Genomic DNA, 27990 nt, shown 5'->3' with positions numbered 1-27990 from the left:
TTGCAACCTCCTCCTGAAAAGTAAAATAAAAATTTTTTTAAAAAAAGACAAAAACAAAAATTTCATCGTGGAAGCTGTAGTGTTACACTGAGTCTCCATACATCTTTGCTTGCAAATGTTCCTTAAGTTGAGTCATTGGCCCGATAAGCGGCCTCTGGCTTCTGCTACACTATCAATCCGGATCCTCACTGGGACTCCTCTTAGATATCCTATTGGTGCCCTGTGTCATGGAGATGCTGCAGCTTTGGATCTGCAGGACTGGCCCCTTCCCATGCTCCTGCAGTTCATAGATGGGGTGGCTGTTGGGGTGGGCCAACTCACAGCTGTGGATCTGGGCCTGGGTGATAGCTGAGTTGGTCAGCCCACCAGCTCTCTCGCAAGCTCTCCACCACTTCCCTGGCTAGCTTAACTCTTGCCACAGGCAACAAAGGGCAGTGCCAGCTCTCCCACTCTCACACCTTTGGGGCCAGCTCACCCACACTGATACCACCAGGGCCAGCTCTACTGCACTGCCCAGTCAAGGTACAGGGTGCCGCAGGTGGCAAGGTGCAGGGATGGGCATCTTTTCCTCCACCACACCACTGCACGCCAGATGAGAGACAGCACATAATTTCTTCATCATTTCTAAATGAGCTCGGCTGTGAGTTTCTGACGTTTTCTGTTTAGGTGGGGGAGGTTGGAGAAGAAAGAAATGTGTAGAAATCAATGACCAAAGAATAAGATCAAGATGAGAGAAACTGACGACTGGCTTCTGAATCCAAAGTCCTTGGTTTTCAGGTTCTTGGCTCAACGACTAGTTGCCTAGTCACAGCCTAACGGTTGAAACTAGGTTCAAAGTCTGCCAAAGTTCCAGGTTCTGAGATGACCCATTCAATGATGTCACAGGAAAGATACCTTTATATTCCATCCAGAATGCCACAATTAACAGGACAGCCACAGAGGTCCACCTGAACCAACAGGAGAGGATTATCAGTGAGTCCCAGATGTTAATCATGGTGCAGATGATTAATGACATGGTAAGCACTTCGCTGGCTTCATGAGCTATTTCAGGATCCTGCAAAAGCAATATTCAATGAGACTTGTGAAACACTTGGAATTATTTCCTCTATCCAGGATCCCGCTATCGCTCTCTGTCAAGGGAGATCTTTCCATTCTTTCGTCTGTTTTATGTATTTTGTCTTGGGGTCTCACTAAAAGAAGAGCCCATGTAACTCTGGCTGACTTGGAGCTCACTATGTAACCACAAAAGCGTGGGAGGAGCCAGGTTGGTGGTGATGTTGGCTGGTACTTGCAGCTAGTCAGGAGACAGTGATGGGAGAATTGCAAGTTAGAGGCTAGCCTAGGTTATATAGTGAATACAAGGTCCAGCCTAGGCAAGACAGTAAAAGTCTATCTCAAAATAAAGAGTAACAAGACGGCTATAGACAGACCTCATCTAGCTCATGCTATGCCCTGGGTTTAATCGCTAATACCACAGGAAACAGAGATGAAACTGGGAAACAGTTGCCTGTTGGGGCTGCCTGACAACCCAGTCACCCATCCTGCAGAAATACAGGCCCAGGAAGTAGGAGCACCTTCTTTGAATCATCAGCCTCACCTGCCAGAAACTAAACCGAATGGGAACTTAATTATCAAGTTCCCCTTGCTGAAGGGCAAGCATGCCATCTCTAGGAGATTAACCCCACCCCTAATGGGGATAGCTCTGCTCTGCTTAATGAACTAACCTGATTAACACCTAGTCCAGGGGTGCTTAAGGTGATGCTGTTCACCACAGGGAAAAGAGTGCAGTTCATCACTGGGAGAAATCAGTATTGGTTGAAGAAATATGCTCTGTAGTCAGGCTGCCAAAATGAACAATCCCAGCCACACCACCACTGGCGGGCTGGCTACAGGGAAGTTGGGGAACGTCTGTGTCCTTGGCTGGGAAATGGATAGGATGAGAATATGCACTGAACATAAAGACTACAGTTGGGAACATCAGAGTGGATGAGCTAATCTCAATTCCAGTGAATAATGAGAAAATCAACTGTGAAGAGCACTCACTTCCTGTAGCCATCCTTCTCCCATCCAGTGGGCATTCCATGAGGGCTTGCCATCTGCAAGTGAGGGGCTAGGAACAATAGGGGTGAAGCAGAGTCACTCCAATAGGAAAAACCAGGCCCCAAATAGCTAGTTTAGGACAGTCAGAAGCAAATATAAATACAATGACCTGAGGTCCCAAGATGGAAGACTTTAATTAAGTGATATCAACAATCATTGGAAATTTAACTTAGGGAGTTTAGGGGGAAAAAAGTCAAATCATTAAATGAACGGTATTAATACTTCAAGAGTAATCACTCCCATGAAGCAAGACATTTCACCACGGATGCATTTTACCTGTCTTTAAAATTATTAAATACAGAGATCCAGCTCACACAGTACTTTTCTCCTCACATTAATACTTTCATTTCTCCCTGGCTGACCCGCTTCTACCCAAAGGTACCTGCTGCTACTGTGCCATTTGGTAAGCAGACTTCTAACTTGTCTGCCAATATATCATTACTTGTGTGTACTCACCAAGAAAAGCTATGTCTAGTCTAAGACTCACTAAGAAAAGGTTGGACCAGCTGGAGGACAGGAAGGTAGGGTGCCTGGATTTGAAGACTTCCCCAATTCTTGTACCCTTTGCAAGATTTTCATTTTATTTCTTGCAAGACTTTGTGAGAGTCTGTGACCCCGAACATTTCCCCATTGTTCTGGTTTCAGGATGAATTGAAAGAGTTGTTAAGGGTTGCTGGGAGCAAGCTTGTGGTGGTGGAGTTCTCAGCAGCGTGGTGTGGCCCCTGTAAAAGGGTTGGCCCTGTTTTCCAGGTAAGTATTTCCAGCATCTATCTTATAGCTGCCAAAGGAATTTTGGTCCCCAAAAGTTTTTCCAGCCACTTTTAAAAGTTTTTCTACTTCTGAACTATTCCTAGGGTGTAGTTCTGTTGTTTTGTTTGGTTGGTTGATTTTAAGCATCCCAGTGAACCCAAAGCCAATATCCTGGAATCTCATTAGGCGATACCCAAAGAATGGGATTATTTGTCTGTGGGCAGTTCACCAAGGAACACCAGGATATGCTGAAGAATTATTGCGTACAAATGAATGGGAATTCTCTCTGTGAGTTCAAGGCTAGCCTGGGCTACCGAGTGAGTTCCATGAAAGGTGCGAAGCTACACAGAGAAACCCTGTCTCGAAAAAACAAAACAACAACAACAACAACAACAAAAAATGAATGGGAATTCATATCACTACATCTTACCCAAGTTGGAGCTCAGAACTTACAAATATTGAAAGAGACCATGGATAGACACACTATTTATGTTTAGCCGTATTATATGTCAGTGACCACTTGTAATGCCTGGTGTCCATGAAAGCCACAAGAGGGCATCAGTTCCCCTGGAACTTGAGTCACAGAGAGTTGTGAGCTGCCATGGGCTTGCCCAGGACTGAACCCCACTCCTCTGGAAGAACAATCAGTGCTCTTAACCACTGAGAAGTCTCTCCAGCCCCCAGGTCAGGGAATTTTAGTTTCCTTTCTTGTAGTTATACAAATGTCTCCCGGTTATTTTGGGTCACTTTTGTAACATGTATACCTTCCTTCAAACACGAAGAAGTTTTAATTCCATGATGACTGTCTTAGTTAGAGTTTCTGTTGCTGTGAGGAGAAACCATGATCACAGCAACTCTTACAAAGAAAGCATTTAATTGGGGTGGCTCACTTACAGTTCCACAGGGTCAGTCCATTATCATCATGACAGGAAGCATGTCAGTGTGCAGACAAACATGATACTGGTTACATCTTGACCAGAAGACAGCAGGAAGTCAACTGAGACACTCAGTGGTATCCTGAGCATAGGAATTCTCAAAGCCCGCCCCCACAGTGACACACTTCCTCCAACAAGGCCATACCAAGTCCCAGAAAGCCACACCTCCTAATAGTGCTACTCCCTATGAGATTATGGGGGCCAATTACATTCAAAGTACCACAACGATACAACTAAAAACCTTCTATTCTGTTTTCTGTGAGGTTTTTTTTTTTTGGTTTGGTTTGGTTTTTTTTTTTTTTTTTTTTTTTTTTTAAGATTTATTTATTTATTATGGATACAGCATGCATGACTGCAGGCCAGAAGAGGGCACCAGATCTCATTACAGATGGTTGTGAGCCACCATGTGGGTGCTGGGAATTGAACTCAGGACCTCTGGAAGAGCAGTCAGTGCTCTTAACCACTGAGCCATCTCTCCAGCCCCTCTGTGAGGGTTTTAAACATCTTGGATTTCCTCACTTGGCCTCTTGAATCTGCCAAAACTAATTCTAACAACAGTCACAAACATCAATATTTAGTTGTGAATGAACTTGTAGCAGATAAAGAAAAGAATTACATGACATTTCTTTTTTTTTGGCATTTGTTTATGTGTAGTGTACATGCATGCATGCATGTTCACATGTGCAGGTCCAAAGTTGATGTAAGATGTTTTCCTCGGTGGCTCTCCATGTCACATATTGAAGCAAAGATTCTTGCAGAAATCAGAGCTAATCTGGCTAGCCAGATTGCTCTAGGGATCCATTGTCTCTACATCCTGTATGCCGAGCATATAGGCAGGCTACCATACCCAAAGGCTTTTACATGGGTTCTAGATATCTCGGTCTTTACACTTTCATGGCAAAGGCTTTACCCACTGAACCCCCAATCTTCTACATGACACTTCAGCATCCATACTATACCTGAAATTCTTGAACTATCCAGAAGGAACATTTTAGTGTTTGACAGACCACTCTGTCACTCAAAACTAAGAAAGAAGACTCCCTAACTATTCCACAGAAACAGCCAGTGCTCAGGTACCAAAGTGTGTATCCACTCAGGTGACATACAGTTAATGCTGTTGCTAGTAGCCAATAAAAGGCACATAATATGCCGTGTGTGTGTGTGTGTGTGTGTGTGTGTGTGTGTGTGTGTGTGTGTAGGTGGAGGCCTAAAGACAACCTCAGCTACCGTCATTCCTCAAATACCATCTACCCTCTATGTTGTTGTTATTTTGGTTTGGTTTAGTTTGGATTTTTGAGGCAAGGTCTCCAACTGGGCTGGAACTCACTCAAAGGCTAACCTGGCTTGTGGCTAATGAGCTCAGAGATCCATCTGTCTCTAGCTCTCCAGAGCCGGGATTACAAGTGAACACCACCACACCTAACTATTTTTCACATGGGTTCTGTGGATCAGACTCAGGTCTTCATGACTGAACATCAAACACTTTACTAACAAACATTTCTCCAGCCCTAAAATCCAAGTCTTTTTTTTTTTTTAAATAAACTGGTGATGGATGTGGAGAAACTGTATTATTATATTTTTGTTGATAGAAAGGTAAAACTAGCCAGGCAGTGGTGGTGCACACCTTTAATCCCAGCACTCAGGAGGCAGAGGCAGGTGGATCTCCATGAGTTTGAGGCCAGCCTGGGCTACAGAGTGAGATCTAGGACAGGCTCCAAGCTACACGAAGAAACCTTGTCTCAAAAAAAAAAAAAAAAAAAAAAAAACCAAAAGGTAAAACTATATAGTTACTCTGAAAATAATTTAGTAATTATTTATAAGGTATAACATACATATATATATATATATATATATATATATATAAGAATGTTAGAAGAAAAAATAAAGGCCTATAAATAACTTAGTATAGCATGTTAAGTCATTAATTAACCTGTGACCTAAAAATTAACAGTGAATTAATCTATGGCCTGACAGTTGTGCTCTTGATCAAATGAAATGACCCTCCTCATGAACATTCATAGTATATATATCTTCAATATTTGAAGGCTAGGAGAAAAGCTCATGTCTTTCAATAGACAGTGACTATAAAGGAATGAGAGGGAATTATGTAAACATCATTTATGATATATGTGGATAAAACAGAGCAGAAGGACACCTGGCCAAAGAGGATTTTTTTTTTTTCTGTGAATAAGTGACCTGGCCTAGACCTCCATATACTACCCAGCAGGCCTCAGGCTTGTGAGTCTCCTGCCTCCACCTCCCAAGTGCTGGGATTAGAGTAGCACCACCACACCCAGCTCAGAATCATCATTTTAATCTCAGAAATATTCTCAAGCCCCAAAGGTCTCTGTGTTTATTATACAAACATTTTCTCCCATATCACCACTTCGAGGGACCACAGGAGAAAGAACCCCCACAGAAGTCACACTCCACACACAAAGCTGCAGGGAGGATGCCAGCGGCAGGCTTTCACACACACACACACACACACACACACACACACACACACACACACACACACCCGAGCCCTCCCACACCTTGCAGCTTCCGGCCTCTCCCTCCCCGGGGAGAGCTCCAGCGGGTATTGACTCCACTTGGCCAAGCTTTGGACACCTTGTATGTCACCTTCCGGGAGCAGTCCCATCTGAGAGAGGTGACTGCAAATGCTTGTGACGTGATTTTTTTTAAACAAATCAAGAGACTACCAAGTGCCTATGGAGTGTGCACACAGCTGTCTGAACATAAATCTGGGCTGACGTGAGCCACCACTGTCCCTCATCCTCATCCTCACCCCGGAGCCAGGAACCTGATGTCACCACTTCCATCAAAGGCATTTCCAGAACAGGGTAGAAGCAGGAGCTAACCCCTTTCTCCTTCCTACCACCTTTCGTGGCTTCCCATTGGCTAGCTGGAAGTTAGCAGAGTCTGGAAAGTCCAGTTTCAATAACTTGGTAGAGTGCAGGGAGTGGGGGTGGCTTGGAGAACACTAGGCTAGTGATGGTCATCAAGAACCTTCTCCTGCCTCCAGCATCACACCTCCCAAATCCCATCAAGATGAGAAGGTCAAAGCACCAGGTTCAGAGAACTGCATCTTCTGCATCTTCTGCCCAGATGCCAGGACCTTGGCCCAGTTTCTAACGCTGATCGAAGCCCACCCCATTACCCCAGATAGATTTTGAAAACCATTACATGTAATCCCTTGACACCTTCAGGAAAATCCTGCTTTACCCCCTGCACACAGCTCAGTTGCTCTGCTTTTGGTCCTCAAATCTTGAAACTCCAGTCTTCAGTTTTGTTCTTTGACTCTGCAATGGATCCTCACTTGACCTTGAGGGGCTTCAAGTTCTGGGCTGTAAAGAACCTTCAGAAGGATGCTTAGGTCTCTTTAACAACCAAGTCACACATTTCTTCTTTTCAAAGAGACGTTTGTGGTGCAAATGTTAATATTTATGTTATTTTTTTCTTTTGTCTTGAAGGCTATGTCTTTAAAATACCAAAACGTCATGTTTGCTAATGTGGACGTGGACTCCTCTCAGGTAGGACTCTGAAATCGTCTGTGTGGACCATCAAAACCCGAATGCAAAGGCACCGAGTCGCTCTTTGAAAGTGATGATATGACCTGTTAAAACAAGTGGGACTCCACATCTTTGTTTTCGTGATGAACGTAGCAAGCTGTTTTACATAATTTTCTTTTAAATCTTAGGAGGTACTCCCTCTGCTGTAGCAGACATCACCAGTCAATTCCAACCGTCTTCATCACTTGCTCCCCAGCCTGTCACTACAGGCCAGGGGTTCTCAACCTGTGGGTCATGCCCCCCTTTGGGATCACATACCAGATATTTACACTATGGTTCATAACAGTAGCAAAATTATAGTTATGAAGTAGCAACCAAATAATTCTGTGGGTGGGGGTCACCACAACATGAGGCACTGTACTAAAGGGTCTCAGCTTTAGGAAGGTGGAGACCTGGTGAGCTAGGCAGACATTACAGTGAAGCCAAGGTGAAAAATTATTTTTAGGTTGTGGTAAGTTAATAATTTTCTAAAACCTAACTAAATAATTACAGACATTTTGACATATCTCATTTTGGTAACCTGTGTTTGGTTTTTTTGGGGGGTGCTTATATAGCATAAAAATTTCTAGGAAATCCTTCGCTCCTGTCCCTAAGATCCATCCTCCCCTTCCCCCCCCCCAAATAATCAGCCTCCTAGTCTCAAGCCAAATATGTCTTACTAATAATTATCTCCTAGGGATTATTCGTCCTAGGATTTGTTAAATTATAATGAGGAAATGTAAATGTATGACTTAGCTTTCTGACACTATAAAAATGCCTAAGAGAAAGAGAAAGGTTTATTTTGTCTCACATTTTGGAAATTTGAGTCCTCAGTCAAAGCCTAGTTGCTTTTGTACCTGTGGAAAGCAGCACATTTGGACAAGAGTGCATGGCAGAACCAAGTGATCCCGCCATCACTAGGAAGCAAAAGAGAAGAAGAAGGGGCCAATGTCCCACAGTCCCCTTTAAGGGCATGGTCCAAAAGGAATAAAGGCCTCCCAGGAGGCCCCATCTCTTAAAGGTTCTGCTACCTCCCAATAACTCCATGCTGGAGACCAGACTAACCCAGGAGAGGCATTCCACATTCAAACTAAAGCAGAAAAGATACCCAAGCATTAGATTGAAGCTGAGCCTTAAAATGATCAGAAAACCAAAAATTCATTATCTTCTGTGTCATAATTAGTCATAATTTTGTTAATGACACAAATTTGGCATACTTGGGAAGATTTGAGCTATTGTGATACTATTTATATAAATTTTACTCGCTGCTACAGTAGAGAGTTCTGATTCCCCACATTCTTGCCAACACAAGTTACTCTCAGCTTTCCGATTATAGCTCTCTGTCTTTTAAGGCAAAGCAAATGTTAATTTCTAATAATAACTTTTGGATTAGCTGTTGCTGTGGCAATTATAATTAAAAATACAACTTAGTGTGTGTGCAATGCTTCTTTGTGTTTGTGTGCATTGTAGATGGAAAAGAGTTAAAGTCAATCACATGGTATGTCAACGAGAGAGTGCAATTCTGTTGTCAGCTAACTGTATTCACCTTCTAAACAAGGAGAAGAAAAATGCCATTTGGAAGACATTCGGTCTGGATTAAAATTGTGGCATTCTTGCCCCTTCTCTTGTCCTTGGGCTCCAAATGTTTCAGAAGTAAAGATGAGTTGTGAGGGGGAAGGGAAAACTGTGCCAGTCTTGAGTGTGTCCTGCCTGTCTTCAGTGCAACTGATGAAGACATGCTGTTCCTTCCTCTTTTTGCAATATGTATTTCCATAGAGGCTTCCTGGGGCTCCTCCGCCATCATTCAGCGTTGTTAAATACCCTCATTTAACCGCTCCTCATCCATTCCGTTTGACCTCCATCTCATCCCTCGCGTAGAGCTCTGGGATGAGAAACCCCGAGAGTGCCAGAACGGTCCTCTTTACACAGGGTTGTCCTGGAGGCTTTGAGGGTATGTTAGGAAAATCCCGTGAAGTGTCAAGTGCCCTTGGGATTTAAGGCAGTACTTCTTAGAACTCATCAAGTAGTACACTTGGTACAGAGAAAGTCACCAAAACTGTGATTTCACAAAGACAGTGCTTCTTAGAAGTCACCAAGTAGCACACTTAGTACAGAGAAAAGTCATCAAAACTGTGATTTAGTGACATGTCTTTTCTTTCCCAGGAATTGACTCAACTCTGTCACATCAAAGCAGTACCCACATTTCAGATGTTCAAGCACACCCAGAAGGTATGTTTCCATGGAAACCAGCAGGGATGGATTAGATGCTAAAATAAAAACCCTGGTGTTCCCTGGTAAGATGAAAATACTTGGGTTTTTAAAATATAATTCTTCATTTCAAACACAATACACAATAGTGAGAGATCAAGAAAATACATGACTTACAGTAAATCACTCCCTATCTGAGGCATTCAAATCATAAAAATCCCACTGTCCTCTCTACTCTGGGACAGAATTATCAAGAACCTGCCAGAGAGGGCATGATGAAATTCTCACACTAGCGTATATAGTCATTAAAAGGATATGCAGAAACATCTACCAAAACGTATCATAAAGCAATGCAGCCTCGTGACTGAGTATGCCTGGCCTGGGGTCCATCCCATGGTCCAGACACCAGTTCTCGCGTTCTTAGCTATGGAGCCCTTGGTGGTTCATGTAGTCTTTTCAGGTCCTTGTTTCCCTATTATAAAATAGAGATCAGTCGAAAGTTTCCCTCATTTATTGTGAACATTAAATATGTCACCGTGATTGAAGTGTAAGAGTCCCCCCCACACACATTAGTGGTTTAATGTGTTCTCTTAGTTGTTCTCTTGTAGATATGAACGGGGTAAAATGGCTTAAGCATCAGCACATGACAAAGCTAGTATTTTCAGACATGACTGGAGGCACTGATAGTCACTCACACATGCTTCATGAACTATTATTTTGTAGCAAACTCAGGAGGCACAAAATACACATTGCCTTTCACACCAATATCTTGTCCCTGGGAACATACGCTGTAGAAACACCTCAAGGGAAAAAAACAGTAACTGAATATATAATTGTAACATTAATTTTAACATTGACAATAGAAGCAATTACAATGCCTCTTTCAGCGGAATGTCTAAATGAGTCATGAGCCATCTGTTCTATGGAATAGTTTGCAACTAAAATGTTATGAAGGATTTTGTGACGTTTAAAAGTCGTGCTTAGGTTTTAAAGATTATGTCTAAATTGGGGGAAATTGAAGCATTTATTTGATATACCAGCTGTACAAATTTATTTTTTGTTTCTATTTGTGGGTAAGTATTTGCTGTAATATAATTGGTGCAATAGATTTAAGATATTTTTTAAACACTACATATTTCTTCCTGTGGCTTTTAGTTGAAAATAAAACTACTTAACACATGTTTCCTCACCTTGCCCCACCTACATGTCTAATTGCCTGTGTCTGTCATCTTTGCTACCATCTCAAACATGAGAACATGTTCTTGTAAAATCAGTCGCATCTGTACCCCTCATCTACATCCCCTCCGTCTGTTACCTTCTTCTGGCTTGGTGTTTTCCCACCCAGCACCACACCCCCTTGTCTATTAGGAGCCCTATTTCCTACCTTTAGTCTCAAGACTCCTTTTCTAGGTTCCAACCCATCAATTAACTCTGTCCCCATCAGATATGGACTCCTTCGTTCAGTCAAACCCATTTATATCACTAATGCCAGAATTCGGTTGAAGGGGCTATGTCAAAGTATTTTCTTTTGCTGCTGCTGGATTTACATTGGAGAAGTGCAGGACAGAAGCTACAGCAGAGCTCATCTCCACATGGGACCTGATAAAGAAGCCACCATGCAGAGGAAAGCAGAATCCAGCCAAGATATCAGTGCTTTAAACTCTGAGTTGGTTGGAGGTGTAAGGAGGGCTCAGCGATTATGAGCACTTACTGCTCTTGCACAGGACCTGGATTTAGTTCCCCTTACCCACATGGTGGCTTATACCTATCTACAACTCTACTTCTAGGGAGTCTGACACTCTCTTCTGGCCTTCTCAGGGACCAAGCATGCACAAGGTGCCCAAACATACATGCAGGTAAACACTCATGCACACACAAACACACACACACACACAAAAAAAAGTTAAAAATAAATAAATAGTAAACTTGGAATTTATCCACAACTTAAGCCTAAATCATTCCCATAGAGTCTCCATGTTTATAAACTGGATGTATTTCAGCATCAACTACAACCAAAAACATGTAATAAATTTAAGAAGAGGAAGAGAAAGAGGTTGGGGTCCTATAATTAATTCCCCTCTAGAGTATGCCTTCAATGCCCTGAAGACCTCTTACTAGTCCCCACCTTCTCCCCACAGAGTCCTGGGGAGCAAGAGCTACCATTTGGACTTCTTGTGGACACTTGACATCTGAAAATAGCACTAAAAGATTCAGATTCACATTTGTTGATAGGCAACTATCAGAAAACAAAATTAACTGAATTGATGATGTTACCAGCAGCTACTGTAACTCCTTAACTTCTATTCCAGGACCACCCAACAAGCCTCTGATTATAATATACATGGACATGTTCCAAAAAGTTTCCTTAAGAATTGACGTTTTCATTGACTACTATTAGCATAGCATCCTGATTATGGAGTTTCAAACCTGAACAGTTGGGCTGGAGAGATAGCTCGGTGCTTAAGAGTTCAGTCCCTAGCACTCATGTCGTATGGCTCACAGCCACCTGCAACCCCATCTCCAAGGGATCCAATGCCCTCTTCTGGCCTCTGTGGACATCAGCATGTATATGCAAATATACACAGACACACTGAGAGACACAGAAAAGTCTCTTTTTTTAAACTAAACAATTTGAAACAATTTCTACAATGTATGAATGCATCTATTTCGAATCACATATGAAAACCTGCTCAAAAAATAGCAACAAAAACAAAACAAAACAACCCTCTACACCAAAAGCGAGAGCCAAGAAAAAGATGTGGAGATCTTAAGGGGACAACACTCTAAATCTTTTACTTCCTTCGACTCAAACCTCAAAATGGGGTCGGAGCAGGTCTTTAGGGTTCTGTGGGACCCGGCTTTTCTCACTGTGTCAAGAGTTAGAGTTAAACCATGGCATGTCTGGATCCTTCTCCCCCAGTTTCTGTCTCACAGTGGTCTGCAAAGAGAGTCACTGCAAAGAGGGGGGTCGGGGGGGCCTAGGATGGCCAAGCAAAAAGATGCATTCGTTTGAATGTCTTTCTGTTAGGAGAACAGAGCAAGAAAGCTTTCATTGGTACCAACTGTCTTCTAGAGGGCAGAGAAAAATGGAATTCATATCTTTGAAACTACTTCCAGAAATGGGCTCCACCCCTTCATCTGGGTCATGCAACTGGAAACTGACTTACTGAAGCAATTAAGTGCCATTTCTCCATTTTTAAAAGCTAGAGTCCAGTTTCTATTGAGGGTTGTTTCAAGAAATGTCTTTATGATTCCAGTAAGTCATCTGGCAAACAGCCACTGTACACTGTGCCTCTTAAACGTTCAGAGTTTTAAAAAAAAAAGTCATAAATCACCCTAGACGACAGGAGACTCTCTTCCTCCTTTGGGAACACAGGGTGTGTCCTTGTATCAGATAGGAAGAGCTAGGGTTCCCCTTTTGTTCTGTAGATGCTAAGAATCTCAGGCTTGCTTTGCTCCAATCCCGAGACCCCCTACCTGCTGTGTCTCCAGCCTTTCCAAGTAGACATTTCCTACACTACGCCTTCCTTGGGCTTCCAGTCTCATTTTTGGCCGTCATTCTTGCCCATGTTCTTTCTAGTGTATATACATCATGAGTAAAGTAGAACTTAAAAAAAAACGAAAACAAAAACAAAAACAAATAAAGCCATCTATCATGACTGGGGCTGTGGTACTTAGTGGTCCTTCCCTGGCTGCTGGAAGTTTTCACATAAGAAGTTGTTTGGTGGGGATGCAATATAAGAAATGACTGTGGTGGATAGGGAGATGGCTCAGTCAGTAACCTTGCCACAGAAGCACATAGACCTGATTTTGAACCCCAAAACTCACATATGAAAAGCCAAGTGCGGTAGTGTGCACTTTAAATTCCGGTGCTGGAGACAGAGGCAGGAGGATGCCTAAGGACTGCTGTCAACCAGGACAGTCTAATTGTTCCATACCATGTGAGAGATGCTGTCTCAAAAACAAGGTGGATAGTGCGTGAAGAGTGATACCTGAGGTTGACCTCTCACCTCTACATACACCTGTACAAACACACACACACACACACACACACACACACACACACACACACACACACACACGCACGCACGCACGCATGCACACACAGCAGATTCCACATTCCAGTAGTAAATCAGGTTGCTGTTCCTTTCTGTTATATTCCTTAGTGTTTTCATCTAAGGCATCATACCACGTTCCAGGAAGATTCACTGTGGTAAATACTGGCTGTAATTCTACTGTCCATGCACTAGTCTCCCTTTGTCAAAACAGAATTCATTCCAAGACCACAGACTCTACTGAATGATCCTATCTATAACATGGAGGGGCTGCCCTATTCATCTTTACTGTGGGTCTTAGAAATGTATATAATTCTTTTAATTCCTTAGTAAGTAAAGAATGGTTTACATTTCCATGTAAAATGAATATTTTATAGCTTCTCTCCAGCCACCAATCATTGCTCTTAACAGTCTGGCGTTATTAGTAAGAAAAGCCAGGATTACTTGAGCATAGCACGCAAGTCTGATGATGAGATGACGGATTCCTAATGGACAGGTAGAAGAAATGATTCACTCCTCAAGCATGAAAGTTCATCATCTTTCTCCAAGTGGCATCTAATTTTAGGTTTTTTGTTTACTTCAGGAATTTTCTATGTAATATATCAGATCATGATTACCGAGGTAAGAAAATCATAGAAAGTAGAACTACATACAAGGTGGATTATATTTTATTAGATAGATAGATAGATAGATAGATAGATAGATAGATAGATAGATAGATCATAAATTTTATGGACCATTCTAAAAATCCACTAAAGGCTACAAACTCTCTTCGGAAAAAAAATGAACAGACACACACGTAATGATATTTGCAGATGATTCTAAGGGATTCCGTGCCTCTGAGACTTAACAATGTCTCCACTATACCAATAACTTTGGTGTCATGCTCAGCAGATGTCTGCAGAGCATAGGAAAGGAAGAAAAACAAAGAATTAGCAAGTCTTGGCCAACTGCTTATGCCTGAGCCAACTATCAAAAGTTAATTGCAACTTTTATCTCTTGCGTTAGAGTAAAATTGTCTCCTAAAGCACTTAGGCCCACTAGTAAGAGCAATGGAAAATGGGCATGTACATGCTAATAAACAAATTATTCACTTGTGAATAATTCATAACACAAGAAATCATTTACTGGACTCTCACATAAAGTAGGAGGAAGCTCTTACCCAGATGTCTGCAAACTGTAGGGCTCCTGTTGACATCACAGAAGTCATTCCCAACAAGCACCTGCCGTAAAATAAAGCAGGTGTAGAGGCAAAATGCATCCTACATCATTTACTAGAAAGAGAATGGGACGGAAACAGGGCTCACACAGTGGCCTAAAGGCCAGGAAATAGATGAAGCAACAAGGAAGGGGTTGTGCCTGAAAAATCCTCCCCAAATGCTTGTGTTCGAAAATACATTATGCTTGGCCTTCTTCCCAGACAGTACTTGCAACCAACTCTCACTATCCCAGGAATTAGACCACTGTTGTTTGGGTCCTCTCTCTTCCTATTACTGAGTGACTTAGGAATGTAGTAAGCCATGCTAAGGTTCATTTTCCTTCTTTGTAAGATGAATACTACATTACTCATCTTTGAAAATTTGTCTTGAAATTCTTCAAAAACCTGCACAGAAAATGCCAAGCACTGGACATGATACATACCTTATAATATGATCATTATAGTTGATTTGAAGGTTATGGCTTACTGCTGAGTTGTTTAACAATATGGCTGATATCAGACCCTCAGGATCCAGCTGTGTCTACCTCCCTACAATTTCATAAATAAATAGAAATTTAGAAATAAAGTCTGAGAGACCATTTTTAACTCCCCACATATGTACAATGTCTGCTTTCACAGAGTTACCATCACTTGTTTACTCAGTAAAATCTATCCTGCTACAGACAACAGCAGACAAAGGAGTTCTTTCTAGGGGACTAGAAAAAAGTCTCACCTGGTCCTCAGGTTCTGGTTAGCTGTCAGTCAGTCTCAAGAGCAGCTGATACTCTAGACAGAGAACTGTGGAGTTCAAAGACTAAGCAGGATGGAAGGGAAGTTAACGAACTGAGGTAGCTTTCAGCTCAGTTTAGTAATCCTTAGTACCACTGCAAAGGATATGCTGTTGCTTTAGCAACTGAGAGGCTCCTATGTGTGTCTTCTCTGAGATTAGCCAACACAAATCACCCTCCAGTGTTGTGAACCATGCTTTTATTTCATGCTCTACATTCTGTCCATTGAGGAGTTTTGTATTAAATTTTAACAGTTAAATTTCGATCCAAATGTCATTTATCTTGCTTACTAAGGGTTTCCCACCCTTTACATTTTTTACCCAGCCCTGTTCATCTCCTCTGAAAATTCAGAGATATAGCAATGTTTCATTTGGTGATTTGTGAGAAATAGGAAGACTCAGAGTTAAGATTTATTGCATTAAAGAATATAGAATATCCCAGCACTTGGAAGGCAGAGGCAGGTGGATCTCTGTGAGTTCAAGGCCAGCCTGGTCTCCAAAAGCAAGTCCCAGGAAAGGCGCAAAGCTACACAGAGAAACCTTGTCTCAGAAAAAAAAAAAAATAGAGAGAGAGAGAAAAAGCAATGGAAGTACTCATTAGTGGGATCCAGAAAGATCTTTTGATACCCTCTCTCATCAGTGGACACAGATTGCCCCAGAGCCATGCAAGAGACATTACCTCTTTTCTCACAATGAGTCATGCAGATAATCAAAATATGACCTTTATCATGAGTAGTTGTGGTGCTAGCCAGTACTCATAAAAGTTCATGGCTGGGCCCCATGTGAACAGTGGTTCTCTTGAAGTCTAGACCTTGAGATGGCCTGCCTATGAAAGGATCTAGGCTTGCACAGGTGAAACTTTCTTGCCCAGATGAAGAAGGCCCTGCTGCTTTGCATGATTCTCAAGCCCTAAAAGGGAGAAAAGAGTGGTTGGTGGCTTCTTACCTGTCTGAAGATGACAAACCTGGGCCCACATTCCCCAGGATGTCTACAAAGACTGAGGGGAAAGCATGTGCCCTTAATCAGAGCACCCCAAAAAGAGAGAAGCTAGACATGAGCTTATTTGTTCAACTAGGCTTCAAAGGCCCTCACTCTGGCCTTGGTGAGTAGAAGTGGGAATGGAGATAAGCCAAAGGTTGTCGAAAGCCAACACTGAAATTCTGAGTGGATTTTCCCAGTAGAAACATGAGGATGGGTATACACCATTGAAGAGAATGACCCTGAAAGCCGTGTTTACCCCAAAGAACAAAGTCCCATTCCACACCCCCAGTGACAGGCAAGAGATCATCTCCAGGAGCCACAGTCCAGAATGGCCTTTCCTATTCTCAAGGTGGCTGGAGATGAATGCCAACATCATACCACATCCCCTTCAGTGGTAAGCCGCACTGTATTGAGGACATAGCCCTGCAGCAGCTTCTCACATCTGGTCAACAGAATCAGCTGGTGGCACAGGATAAGAATTCACATACTCCAGCCAAAGCTGACCCGCTACCTGTTCATAAACGCGCACACAGGGGCACAGCCATGCCATAAACGCGCACACAGGGGCACAGCCATGCCAGCTTGTTTCCCTAACGCTGTCTGCTTTTGCATTTCCACAGGACATTTGAATAGCCTACCAGGCCCCAAATGAGTATTCTATGAACAAAAAAGTTAGTTACTACCACAGAAAAAGAAACGTATTTCTGTCATCTTTTGTGTGGCTGATGCTCAAAGAGCAGGACATGCAAGCAGCTTCAAGCAAAGAGAGTCAATTAGTGTTTTGCTGTTGTCTCGCAGTCAGAGCAAGTTCAAAAGGTGCCATCCGGCAGAGATCAGTGGTGGGAACAGGAGCCTGACTACAGCTAATTGCCCTTATCTTGAATTTGAGTGCACCTCTTCCAGGTACCTCCTGGGTATATTTTAGCTCAAGTCCAAAGGCTTTAATTGAACTACTTACATTATCAAGGTCCACTTGAGGCATAGGAAAGGCAACGAGGTTCACATACCTGCTCATGATGTAAGTGGTCCTGGGGAGATGAGTGCAAGGAAATCAAGAGAGAATCCACAGCAGTCACCACTGTCCCCTCCTCTTCCGTGAGGCAGCTTTAAAAGCTTCTGTCATTCAACTTATCTTTTCCGTCTTATCCATACCGTCTAATCCCTCAGTAAATCCATCTATTTGAAGGAGAATGTATTCTCCTTTTCTTCGTGTTACAATACATTATAAACTGCATTACAAACATCTCTACAGTCATCCCCCAAGGAGATCTTGTGTTGCTTGGTGAGACTGCATTGTTCCTTTTTGTGGAATTGTTGCTGGTGCATTGGGGGTTGCTATTGTTCTTGTTGTTGTTAGCTAAGTAAAAATGTCTGAGAAATTGATGAGCTCAATCTGGACCATGCAGCTGATCCAAATATAACTTCAATATTCACTCAACCAAAATGGTACAACAGCTGGCCAATGCATTTTATTATAATTACCCTATGTATGCATCATTAGTCTAATTTTGTCTCTCAGATATCTATTTGTTAGGAAGGGACCTCTGTTTCCAAGTCCTTTGCAGTTTCCTGGTAACAACAATAGACTGCCTGTAAATGTTAGAATGTCTTCGGCATTTGAGAAATATTGCCTCTGGTTAGACCTAAGTGACAGGTAAATCAGGAAAGAGTTACTTCATTACTCTATTTTGTTCATTTGTTTGTTTGTTTCTTTTTGTTTTCACTTTTTGAGACAAGGTTTCTCTGTGTAGCCCTGGCTGGCCTGGAACTATCTGTAAACCAGGCTGGTCTCTAACACGAAGAGCCCCTGGTCTCTGCCTGCCTCCTGAGTTCTGGGATTAAAGGTGTGGGATATCACCACGAAACAAGCTTTACTCTATTTATGTGTGTGTGTGTGTGTGTGTGTGTTTGAGAATGTCCATAATGAAAGCTGTTTTAAAACATGTTGGGTTTTGGTATTTCTGTAGTACTGAATAGCCTCCCTCCTCCCATTGACCTCAGAAAACCAGGATCTTATTTTTGTCAAAATTATTTCCAGCATGCAGCAGCATCCCATGAAGAATGACCCAGATAGGTGTGGTGGCACACCTATAATGCTATCTCTTGGTTGACTGAGGCAGGAGAATTGCAAGTTCAAGACTAGCCTGGGATGCATAATGAGACCCTATCTCAAAGTGGGGTGGAGGGGGTGCATAGTGAGACCCTATCTCAAAGTGGGAAGGGGAGGCAGGCAGAAATATTTTAAAATAAAGGAGATGTTAAGAGAGCTGTAAACTCACTTCCTGATGCTTCTGGTCGAAGCCTTTGAGAGACACAACACAGCATCAGATTAAAAGGAAGAAACACTTTGGTCAGAATTCACAAGCCATTTATAGTTGAATTTACATATCCGTGGATTCCACATTCTTGCATTCAATCCATGGATCAAAAATATTTGAAAAAAATTATACTGAAAATGTACAAGCTTCTCATTCTTGTTATAATTTCTAAAACAATAGAGGGTAACAACTATTTTCACAGCATTTATACTGTTATAAATAATCTAGAGAGGATTTAAAAATTATGAGAAAACAGGCCTGAGTTTTAGGCATGCACTCTGGAGCATCTGTGGACTTTGATGTTCCCCCTACTCCCCAGTGATATCCCGGGACAATTGCAGATCCGGTTATCAAGGCCGTTGGTGGAATAATCTCTGATCAGCAGCTTTTCCTGGTTTATTCAGTCTGCTTATTAAGGTCCCAGATACAAAGCCCAGCTCTAGACAGGGAGATGACATTTGTCTTTGGTCGACTAGACAAAGAAAGAAGACAGTAGTGAGGCTGCAGCTTGGTGACCGACTCCTGGTGACAGAGCTCCTGGCCAGCACGTGGGAAGGCCCTGAGTTCAATTCTCCAGTGTAACAAAGGAAAGTAGAGGGAAGGAAGGAAGAAAAAGGAAGGCTGGCAAGAAAGCAGGCAGAGAGTTAGGCAGGAAGGAAGGAAGGAAGGAAGGAAGGAAGGAAGGAAGGAAGGAAGGAAGGAAGGCTGGCAAGAAAGCAGGCAGGAAGGTGTCTTAGTTACTGTCATGACACTGTGATAAAATACTCTGAGAAAATCAATTTAAGAGAAAAAGGATTCATATCCAGTTACAATTCAAGGTATAGTCCATCGTGGCAGAGAAGCCAAGGCAGGAAGAGCTTCAACTGCTGGCCACACTACAACTGTAGTCAGAAAAAGAGAACACTGAGTGGATGCATGCCACTCATGTGCCTTTCTTCACTTGTACAGTCCAGGATCCCAGCAAATGGTGCCATCTACAGCCAATGGTCTTCCTACCTCAACTGATGTAATCCAAGTAATCCTCACGGGCATACCCATCTCCAGGTAGTTCTAGATTCTGTCAAGTTGGCAGTTAACACTAACCATGGGGGTGGGAGGGAGGCAGACACGACACTTAATTCCTGAAATTTAATACAACCCAGGGTCTTGAACTCACACTTCAATGTCCAAAAATGAGTGTAGCAGAACCCATTCTAATAGAAGCTAATTTGTGTGAGAGTTTCAAACTGGACACTAAAAATATGCTGAAAAAATATATATATAGTCTCCCTCCTTGAGCTAATGTTCAGACTGATGACAAAATCAGTTATGTCATAGTGGAAAGTCCAGAGTGCTATAGGATGGTGAAGAAAATGGTTCAGAAGGCTTCATGAGGTAACCATCATCAGGGAGGGATGGGACTGGATCGGGAGAAGCAGAGAGTGATGGAGTAGCATGGGTGAGTATCTGGAATAATTTCCATGCTTATATAACAATAGCATGGAATTATTATTAGCATATAAGCTCCTAAGAAGTTTTATCTGTTTTGTTCACAGTGCCCTAGTTCACTGTAGGTACTCATTAAGTGCAGGTTCTAAAAGAAAACCATGTGACCATAACCAAAACATCCAAAGTCAGAAACAATCCAAAATCTGATACTTTGTACCAGCATGATGCTGAAAGACTGATGTTTCAGTGTTCATAGACTTAGTTTTGTAAATAAAAGTTAGAAAAAGCATTGTACAAGCTTACTGCCTTGGTAAGCCTTCATTGTCTACTTGGCACAGGCTAGAGTCATCTTAGAAAAGCAGCAGCAACTGAGGAACTGCCCAAGTCAGGTTGGTCTGTGAGCATGCCCAAGAGGGACTCTCTTATCGGCTGATGTAGGAGTACCCAGCCCACCATGGGTGGCACTATTCCTCAGTCAGTGGTCCTGGGCTGGTTAAAGCTAGCTAAGCATGAACCAGGAATTGACTGAGCTGACAAGCATCTTTCCTCCATAGTTCCTGATTCCAGGTTCCTGCCTGACTCCTCGGTGACAGATTGTGACCTGGGAGTTGTGAAATAAAATAAACCCTACCTTCCTCCAAGTTCCTTTTGGTAAGAGTGTTTCATCATAGCAACATAAAGCAAACCAGAGCAGACTCTAGGATGTGAGACATGTGAAACATAGGCAAATTCCAAGTTAGATTTTAGTCCCTTTCCCAAGATATCTCATTATTTATTTTCAAATATTCCAAGATCTGAAATGCTTGCAGCCAAGCACATCAGACAAGAGGTCCTCAGTCCGTGTTTTATAAGCAAGCAAATCTTCTGTGAAGTGTTGCTAGAGTTCAGGGTTCATGTGAGGAATGGTGTTGAGGAGGAGGAGGAGACAAAATTAAGACATCATTAGAAGACTGGATTTTGTGGTGAGGAAGGAAACACAGAAGAAGCTTGGCTGTCACCAGCACATTTGTAGTTTTGAGATTCATGGGAGGGGGACATAAAAGGCACAAAACTGAATACAGAGAAAGTTGTGTGGCTATTGCTAGTGTCCATCTTAAAGGTGGCTAGTTAGGGATCCAAGGTAATGTCACTTAAAGCCACCAAAAACTGGTGATTCCCAATGTTGTCAAGGATATGGAGCAACTAGAACCCTCATCCTTTGCTGGGACAGTTAGTTCCTGGGACTGTGCTTGTAATTCAGTTGGTAGGATGCTTGCCTAGTTAGCAATGGATTAGTTTCCAGAATAGCATAAATTGAGTGTGGTTGTTCAGACACCAATTCATGGTTATCCTTGGGATGCTGTATGGTGAAGACCAGTCTGGTTACATGAGATTCTTTCTGAGAGAGGAGGGGTGAGAGAGAGAGAGAGAGAGACAGAGACAGAGACAGAGAGACAGAGAGAGACAGAGAGAGACAGAGAACTTCTATTCAAGTTTAAATCCATAATTCCATTCTTTAGGTATACAGCAGAAATGAATTCTTACATGCCCCCCACAAATACATAGACAAGAATGTTCACAGAAGCATTGTTCCCCATAGCCCAAGTGGATAAATTATGTGATACTCCTGCAAAGAAATACTGAAATACTTACAGACTGCTGCTGAACAGATAAATACCATGAGCTTGATACTGAGTAAAAAGAGTTGGACATAGAATGCAGTCTGTAGGGCTGGAGAGATGCCTCAGTGGTTAAGCGCACTGGCTGCTCTTCTAGAGGACTCAGGCTCAATTCCCAACACCCACATGGCAGCTCACAACTGCCTGTAACTCCTGTTCCAGGAGATCCAACATCCTCATACAGACATACATGCAGGCAAAACACCAATGTACATAAAATACAAAAATTAGTAAAATACAAAAAAAATACAATCTGTAGAATTGTACTTGTAAATTTCAAAAATATGCATAAGCAGCTCATTGTGAAGTCTCAGAAGTAAGGTTGCTTTTGAGTGTAAAGATGTGAGAGGGTGAGCATGGTGTCTGAGTATGGTTATACAATATGATTCCCTCATAATAACTCTCTAAGATTTTACGTAGAAGTTATGGAATGTTGTGCAATTCTGGCTCGTGTATTAGGGTGGGTGACAGATTGGATGTACCTCTCAAAAGACATCTACAGTAGCCACAATTCTTATTGCTCCTGGCTGTTCTTGGTGGCTGAAGAGTAGGAATCTCATAACCCCATAATCATGGAAATCACACTCTCCAGAGCTGCTGTGATCCTTTTTTTCTTTTTTTTTTTTTTACTCCATAGCTTGTACCATCCCACTATGAGACACAGCTTTTTCCAGTTTAAGAATTCTCTCTAGAGGGGGCCCCAACCTTTTTTTTTTTTTTTGAGTTCACACTGTCCTCTGAAGTAGAAAGTAGGCTGAATAAAGCAGACAAAATATGAGCCACTGAGTGTATCTCTAAAGAGATGAGGGCAATATCTTCTAATGGAGCCTTGGGAGTCTGGAGAGCCATCTAGAATTACATAGTGGCGGTTGAGGGAACAGATACACCATCTTTTCTCTGTGGATGTTGTTTCCCCCAAGCAGTCTCACTCATCCCTCCAATTGCATCGGACTCCCCAGTAGCAGAAGGAAAGATAAAGATTTAGGAGGATCCTTGGACATAAACTCCAAAAGAAGATTAAGCAGGAGCCACTGCTCTTGCATAGTGATTCCCACCCTTCCAGCTCCCATGGGAAACATGGAGACTGAAGTGGAATCCCAAACCTCCCACACTCTGCATTCCACTGCAGCTCTGGCTTGAGACAAGAGACAGTCCCTGTAAGAAGACCCGATAGTGAAACTCCCTTCATGCCCCAGAGCTACTCTCTAGTTCCATAATATTAGGAAGAATACTCCCCTCTCCCCTAAAACAAGGTCTAATGTAGCCTAGGCTGACCCCAAACTCACTATGAAGCTCCAGATGACCTTGAACTTTGGATTCTCCTACCTTTACCTCCTGAATGCTGAGGTTACAGGTGTATACCACCACAGTCAGCTTATGAGGTGCTGGGGACCAAAGCCAGGACATTGTGTGTGCTAGGCAAACATTTTGCAGACTGAGCTTTCCCCAGCCCTGAAAAGGAGACCCAATGGCAAATGCCTTCTGATACCTTCCTCCCCTGGCCAAAAGCCAGGAGAACTATTTATAGGGAGATGACTACAGACAGGCACCTCAGATAAACCGTGAAATTCTGCACCCACACATAGGTCACTCTATTCTCAAGACTCAAAAGAACATTGTGCTGTCTCAGAAGTGGAATGGAGGATGGGAAGGTAAGTGAAATGAAGCCGAGATGGAAAGAACCAACACCTGGGGTTGGCATTCAAGGCGTGAATAAAATGGCAGCCCCGGAGAGGATGCTGCTGAGTGGGGGAGCAGAGACAAGAGGTGAGGGGCCAGTTACTTCTCTGCAGCACACTGAGCACAGAGGTTTGTTCTGGAGTTTTCCAGCCCCTACTCCAAAGTCCTCACACATACCTGGCTTCAAAATCTTCTTATCAGAAGCTCAAGTCTTCACCCGATCCTCACCTCAGTTTACTTACATTCTTCCCTACATCCAAATAACCAATCCACCTATCATTGACGTGGCAGTGGGTTTAAAGGGCAGGTTGATGTCCTGGTTTCATTGAATGCAATGTTTTTATTTTGTGTGTTCATGTGAGTGTATGTGAGTGCCTCTGGAAGCCAGAGGACAACCTCAGCATGGTTCCTCAGGAGCCATCCATCTTGGTGGTTTGGTGTCTCTCATGGGAGATCACCTATTATCTAAACTGGCTGACCATCAAAACCCAGGGATCCATCTGTCTCTACCTCCCCAGCTCTGGGGTTATCATCACACACACTCTGCCACACCTCACTTTTCAGTTGAGTTCCAAGGAATCAAACTCAATACCTCATGCTTGTGTATCAAGCGCTTCACCAGCTGAGCTATCTCCCCAAACCAAATGTAAGAGAACTATTTAATGATGTTGCAGCAGGACATATTTGCTGTATGCTTGTAATCCTAGTACTTTGTGGGTGAAGGAAGGAGGATCAGGACTGGACTTTACGGCCAGTCTTGGCTACCTAAGACCTGTCTCAAAAAGAGAAAATGAGAGAGTTTATTATTTTATATACTACTAAAAAATGTTGCTATTCAAATTTACCATCCACTAGAAAGTGTACCCTGAGTTAGGGTTGGGGGACAAGTGCAAAGCATGCACTTATTAAGAGTCAATTATACAACCATGACCTGGGCAGGAGTCACAAAAGGACTTTTAGTTTTGGAAAATTGTGATTATAAATGAAGAAGCCCATGCCAATATATAAAAAGCTCTTAATTCCAAGGATTGGGCTTCTTCATCTCCAGCATAGTCATATGTTTTAGGTCATACATTAAGAAGAATTATAGAGACCTGGAGAAATATTCATATCACCCATTTTGAAAGAGTAGCACATTGTCTATGGCCATATCACCTGAATGCACCCAATCTCGTGACAAATAATAGGAGGTCTATTTAATGTATATTTGACTTGAAGTGCCTTAAAAATTATGGAAATGAGCAACAACCTGACAGTCAAATACACAACTCCTTGACATGTTGATGGCTTTGCAGCACTTGAATCAATACATGTTTTTGTGCCTTTGTGTATTTGAAACAGATTTTTGAACTTCATGGAGCAGATGTTAAAAAGCTGGAAGAGAAGATTCAAGAGCTGATGTGAGCTGCCACCCAAAATCAAATATACCTGGGACATTTTCTAAAGTGTCAGCAAGTGTTTCGTGTTCTGATTTCCAGCATGCCCTGTCTCTTTCTTTCTATCGTCTCTCTCCTGACGTTTTGTGGGAAGAACTTGGCATTATAGTCCTCCCAAGACCTTGATTGAAACCATTGCAGTAGCAGAATTGTGCTACTTCCCGAGGCATGTTCCTTGGGTGATGTTTTTGTGACCTTCGCAGCAGAGCCCATATGAAGCTAAGTAACAGCAGGTCACCAGGATTTCCCAAAGACTGCCAAAGTGCAGTTGTTCACATGATCAAAGAACTTGGCCATTCTTAGGTATGTCATTGTTGGGGTGGGAGAGGTGCTTCGTTTTGTCCTGTTTTGTTTTGTGTGGGGACCAAGAATCAAGCTCAAGGCCTCACACATGCTAAGCAAGGCCTCTTCCCGATGAACTACACCCTCAGCCTGGGGGATGTTACTTGTCCCAGTTTGCTTTCTATTATGTGGTAAAACACCAAGACAACTCTGCAGCACACAGTCTTAAATGGGATGTCCTCATCAAGCCCCTCCCCTCAAGGTTCAGGGATATATGTAGAAGAGGGATAGCTCCAAGGAAACAGTGTCTTTCAGACACAGCAGGACTGACGGATGCACATAGAGACTCACAGACACTGTAGCCACATACACAAGACCTGCACATGATGAAGCCAGAAAAGGTTCCAGCATTAAGGGGGAAGTGGACACAGGCTCCCACCCCTAACTGAGAAGGTATCTGCAATTGATACCCACCAGCAAGGGAAAAGTTGGTTTTCACCAATGGAGTCTCACGGGAATATTAACCACACTTCAGGGCAGGTCCCATGGCCAGGAGTAGTTGACCAACAGAAATTAACTCAGCGGTATTTGTGTAGACTTTTTGTATTATTTTGATTTATTTGGGTTTGTTTTGTCTTATTGGTCTTTTGATTGTTATTTTGATTTCCCTTTTTGTATGGGGTTTTTTTTTTTTTTTTTTTTTTTTGGTGGGGAGAGGGTGTTGTGTGTGTTTCTAGTGACATTTATGGTTTTTTGTTGTTGTTTGTTGTTTGTTTTAAAGAGAGAAAGAAACTGTAGAGAATGAAAAGGGAGGTGGGAGGGACTGGAGGAGGGAAGAATATGATCAAGATATATTGTATGAAAAACACTCTCTTAAAAACATTGAAGGTAAGAAATAAAACCTCATGACCAAAAGCAACTTAGGAAGCAAAGGGTTTACTTGGCTGAAGGAACCACAGTCCACCATGAGGAGAGGAGTCCAGGCAGAACCTCAAGGCCAAGCAGGAAGCTGACGGCAAGAACAAAGCAGCCACCATGGAGGAATGTGCTTACCAGCCTGCATCCCATGGCTTCTTCACCACAACAAATGAAGAGGTGATGGAGAGGTGGGCAAGATGGAGGAGTGGAGTGGGCTTTTTGCTGTTGTTGTTGTTTAATTAATACTTTTATTTTCTTTTGGTGAGGGATGCTGCAAGGGGGAAGGACAGAATTGGGGGACTGGGAAATGAGTGGAATTGGGGTGCATGATGTGAAACTCTCAAAGAATCAATTAAAAAATATGCTAAAAAATGGTAAGAGAAGAATTAGCATAAGCACATTGATACCTGTTATCCCTAAAGCACAAGAATAGAATTCATAAAGAGAACTGAATGGTCCTTCCTAACATTGTACAACAAAAGCCAATTTCTAGAATCCCCACATTCTATACTGATACAAATAAATCAGGAAAAGCAGGATACAAATCAGGAGACTTGAGTAAAGTGAGTCAAAGTCCATACAACTCTGTACAAAAGCAGAACTGTATGCCATTCTTATGGTACTGATGGACTTCACAGAACCCCTCAATATAGTCACTGACTCTCAATAAGCAGAGAGAGTTGTTTTACATATTGAAACTGCTAAATTTATTCCTGATAATAAAAAATTAACTTCACTATTCATACAATTACAGGAAACCATCAGAAACAGAATATATATATGTGATATCTCACATATCAGATCCCATAAGGGTCTTCCAGGACCTCTAGCACAAGGTAATAATGAGACTGATCAATTACTAATAGGTAATGTGCTAGAAGCATCAGAATTTCATAAGAAACACCATGTAAATAGCAAAGGTTTGTAGAAGGATTTCTCCATCACCCTACAGGGAGCAATCCAAAAGGTATACAAAGAAATGAAATTTGGCAGAGGATGTGTTTCATATAGCAGAATTTGAAAGATTAAAATATGTATACCATACCATTGACACCTATTCAGGATTTCAATGGGCAACTCCTATGAGTTCTGAAAAGGCTAATTCTGTGATTACCTATTAGAAGTTATGGCCATCATGGGAATACCTGTACAAATTAAGATAGTCAATGCCTCAGCATATGCCTCAAATAAAATGAGACAGTTTTTTGCTTATTACAATATAAAGCATGTTGCAGGTATACCACACAATCACACAGGACAAGCAGTCATAGAAAGATCCAATCGAACTTTAAAGGATATGCTAAATAAATAGCAACAGGTAACAATGACGCCTAGAAATAGATTGCATAGTGCTTTATTAACCTTGAATTTTCTCAGTGCTGATGAGAAAGGAACAACAGCTGTGGAGAGACACTGGACAACAGAGAAAACTCCTGAGCTAAACTAACTGGTTTATTTCAAAGATGTATAGACCTCAGAATGGAAACCTGGATATGTCCTACGTTGGGGAAGGGGTTTTGCTTTTGTTTCTGCAGAAGAAGAAAAGCTATGGATACCAACAAAACTAATAAAAATTTGATTTGAACAAGAGAAACCCCTTGGTGAAGAGAAGTAAAAGCTCATCCACAAATATGATGTCTCTACAAGTTGTAAGAAAAAGTTAACAAACAAGGGTTGGGGCAGGGTTCTGTTTTCTGTCTTT

At 42.2% G+C, this 27990-nt stretch overlaps 1 protein-coding gene across 1 annotated transcript; it reads left to right on the top strand.

Annotated features, from left to right (window-relative positions):
* Positions 1-992: 992 nt before the first annotated feature.
* LOC118577894 (thioredoxin domain-containing protein 8-like) lies at positions 993-25056 on the top strand. The gene is made up of 6 exons (XM_036178551.1): positions 993-1016; positions 2746-2850; positions 7262-7321; positions 9503-9568; positions 23559-23624; positions 24994-25056. The coding sequence occupies exons 1-6, from the start codon at positions 993-995 to the stop codon at positions 25054-25056; spliced, it is 384 nt and encodes a 127-aa protein (XP_036034444.1).
* The last annotated feature ends 2934 nt before the right edge of the window (positions 25057-27990 follow it).

The sequence above is a fragment of the Onychomys torridus genome, chromosome 2 (genome assembly GCF_903995425.1).
Source record: "Onychomys torridus chromosome 2, mOncTor1.1, whole genome shotgun sequence".
NCBI lineage: Eukaryota > Metazoa > Chordata > Mammalia > Rodentia > Cricetidae > Onychomys > Onychomys torridus.
The sequence above is the reverse complement of the archived record's forward strand: the minus strand, read 5'-3'. Positions and strand labels throughout refer to the sequence as shown.

Coding starts and splice junctions, on each gene's coding strand:
- LOC118577894 (XM_036178551.1), top strand. CDS start 993: ATGGTGCAGATGATTAATGACATG. Junction 7,322..9,502: donor TGGACGTGGACTCCTCTCAG/GTAGGACTCTGA, acceptor TTTCTTTCCCAG/GAATTGACTCAACTCTGTCA. Junction 9,569..23,558: donor TGTTCAAGCACACCCAGAAG/GTATGTTTCCAT, acceptor ACCCACACATAG/GTCACTCTATTCTCAAGACT.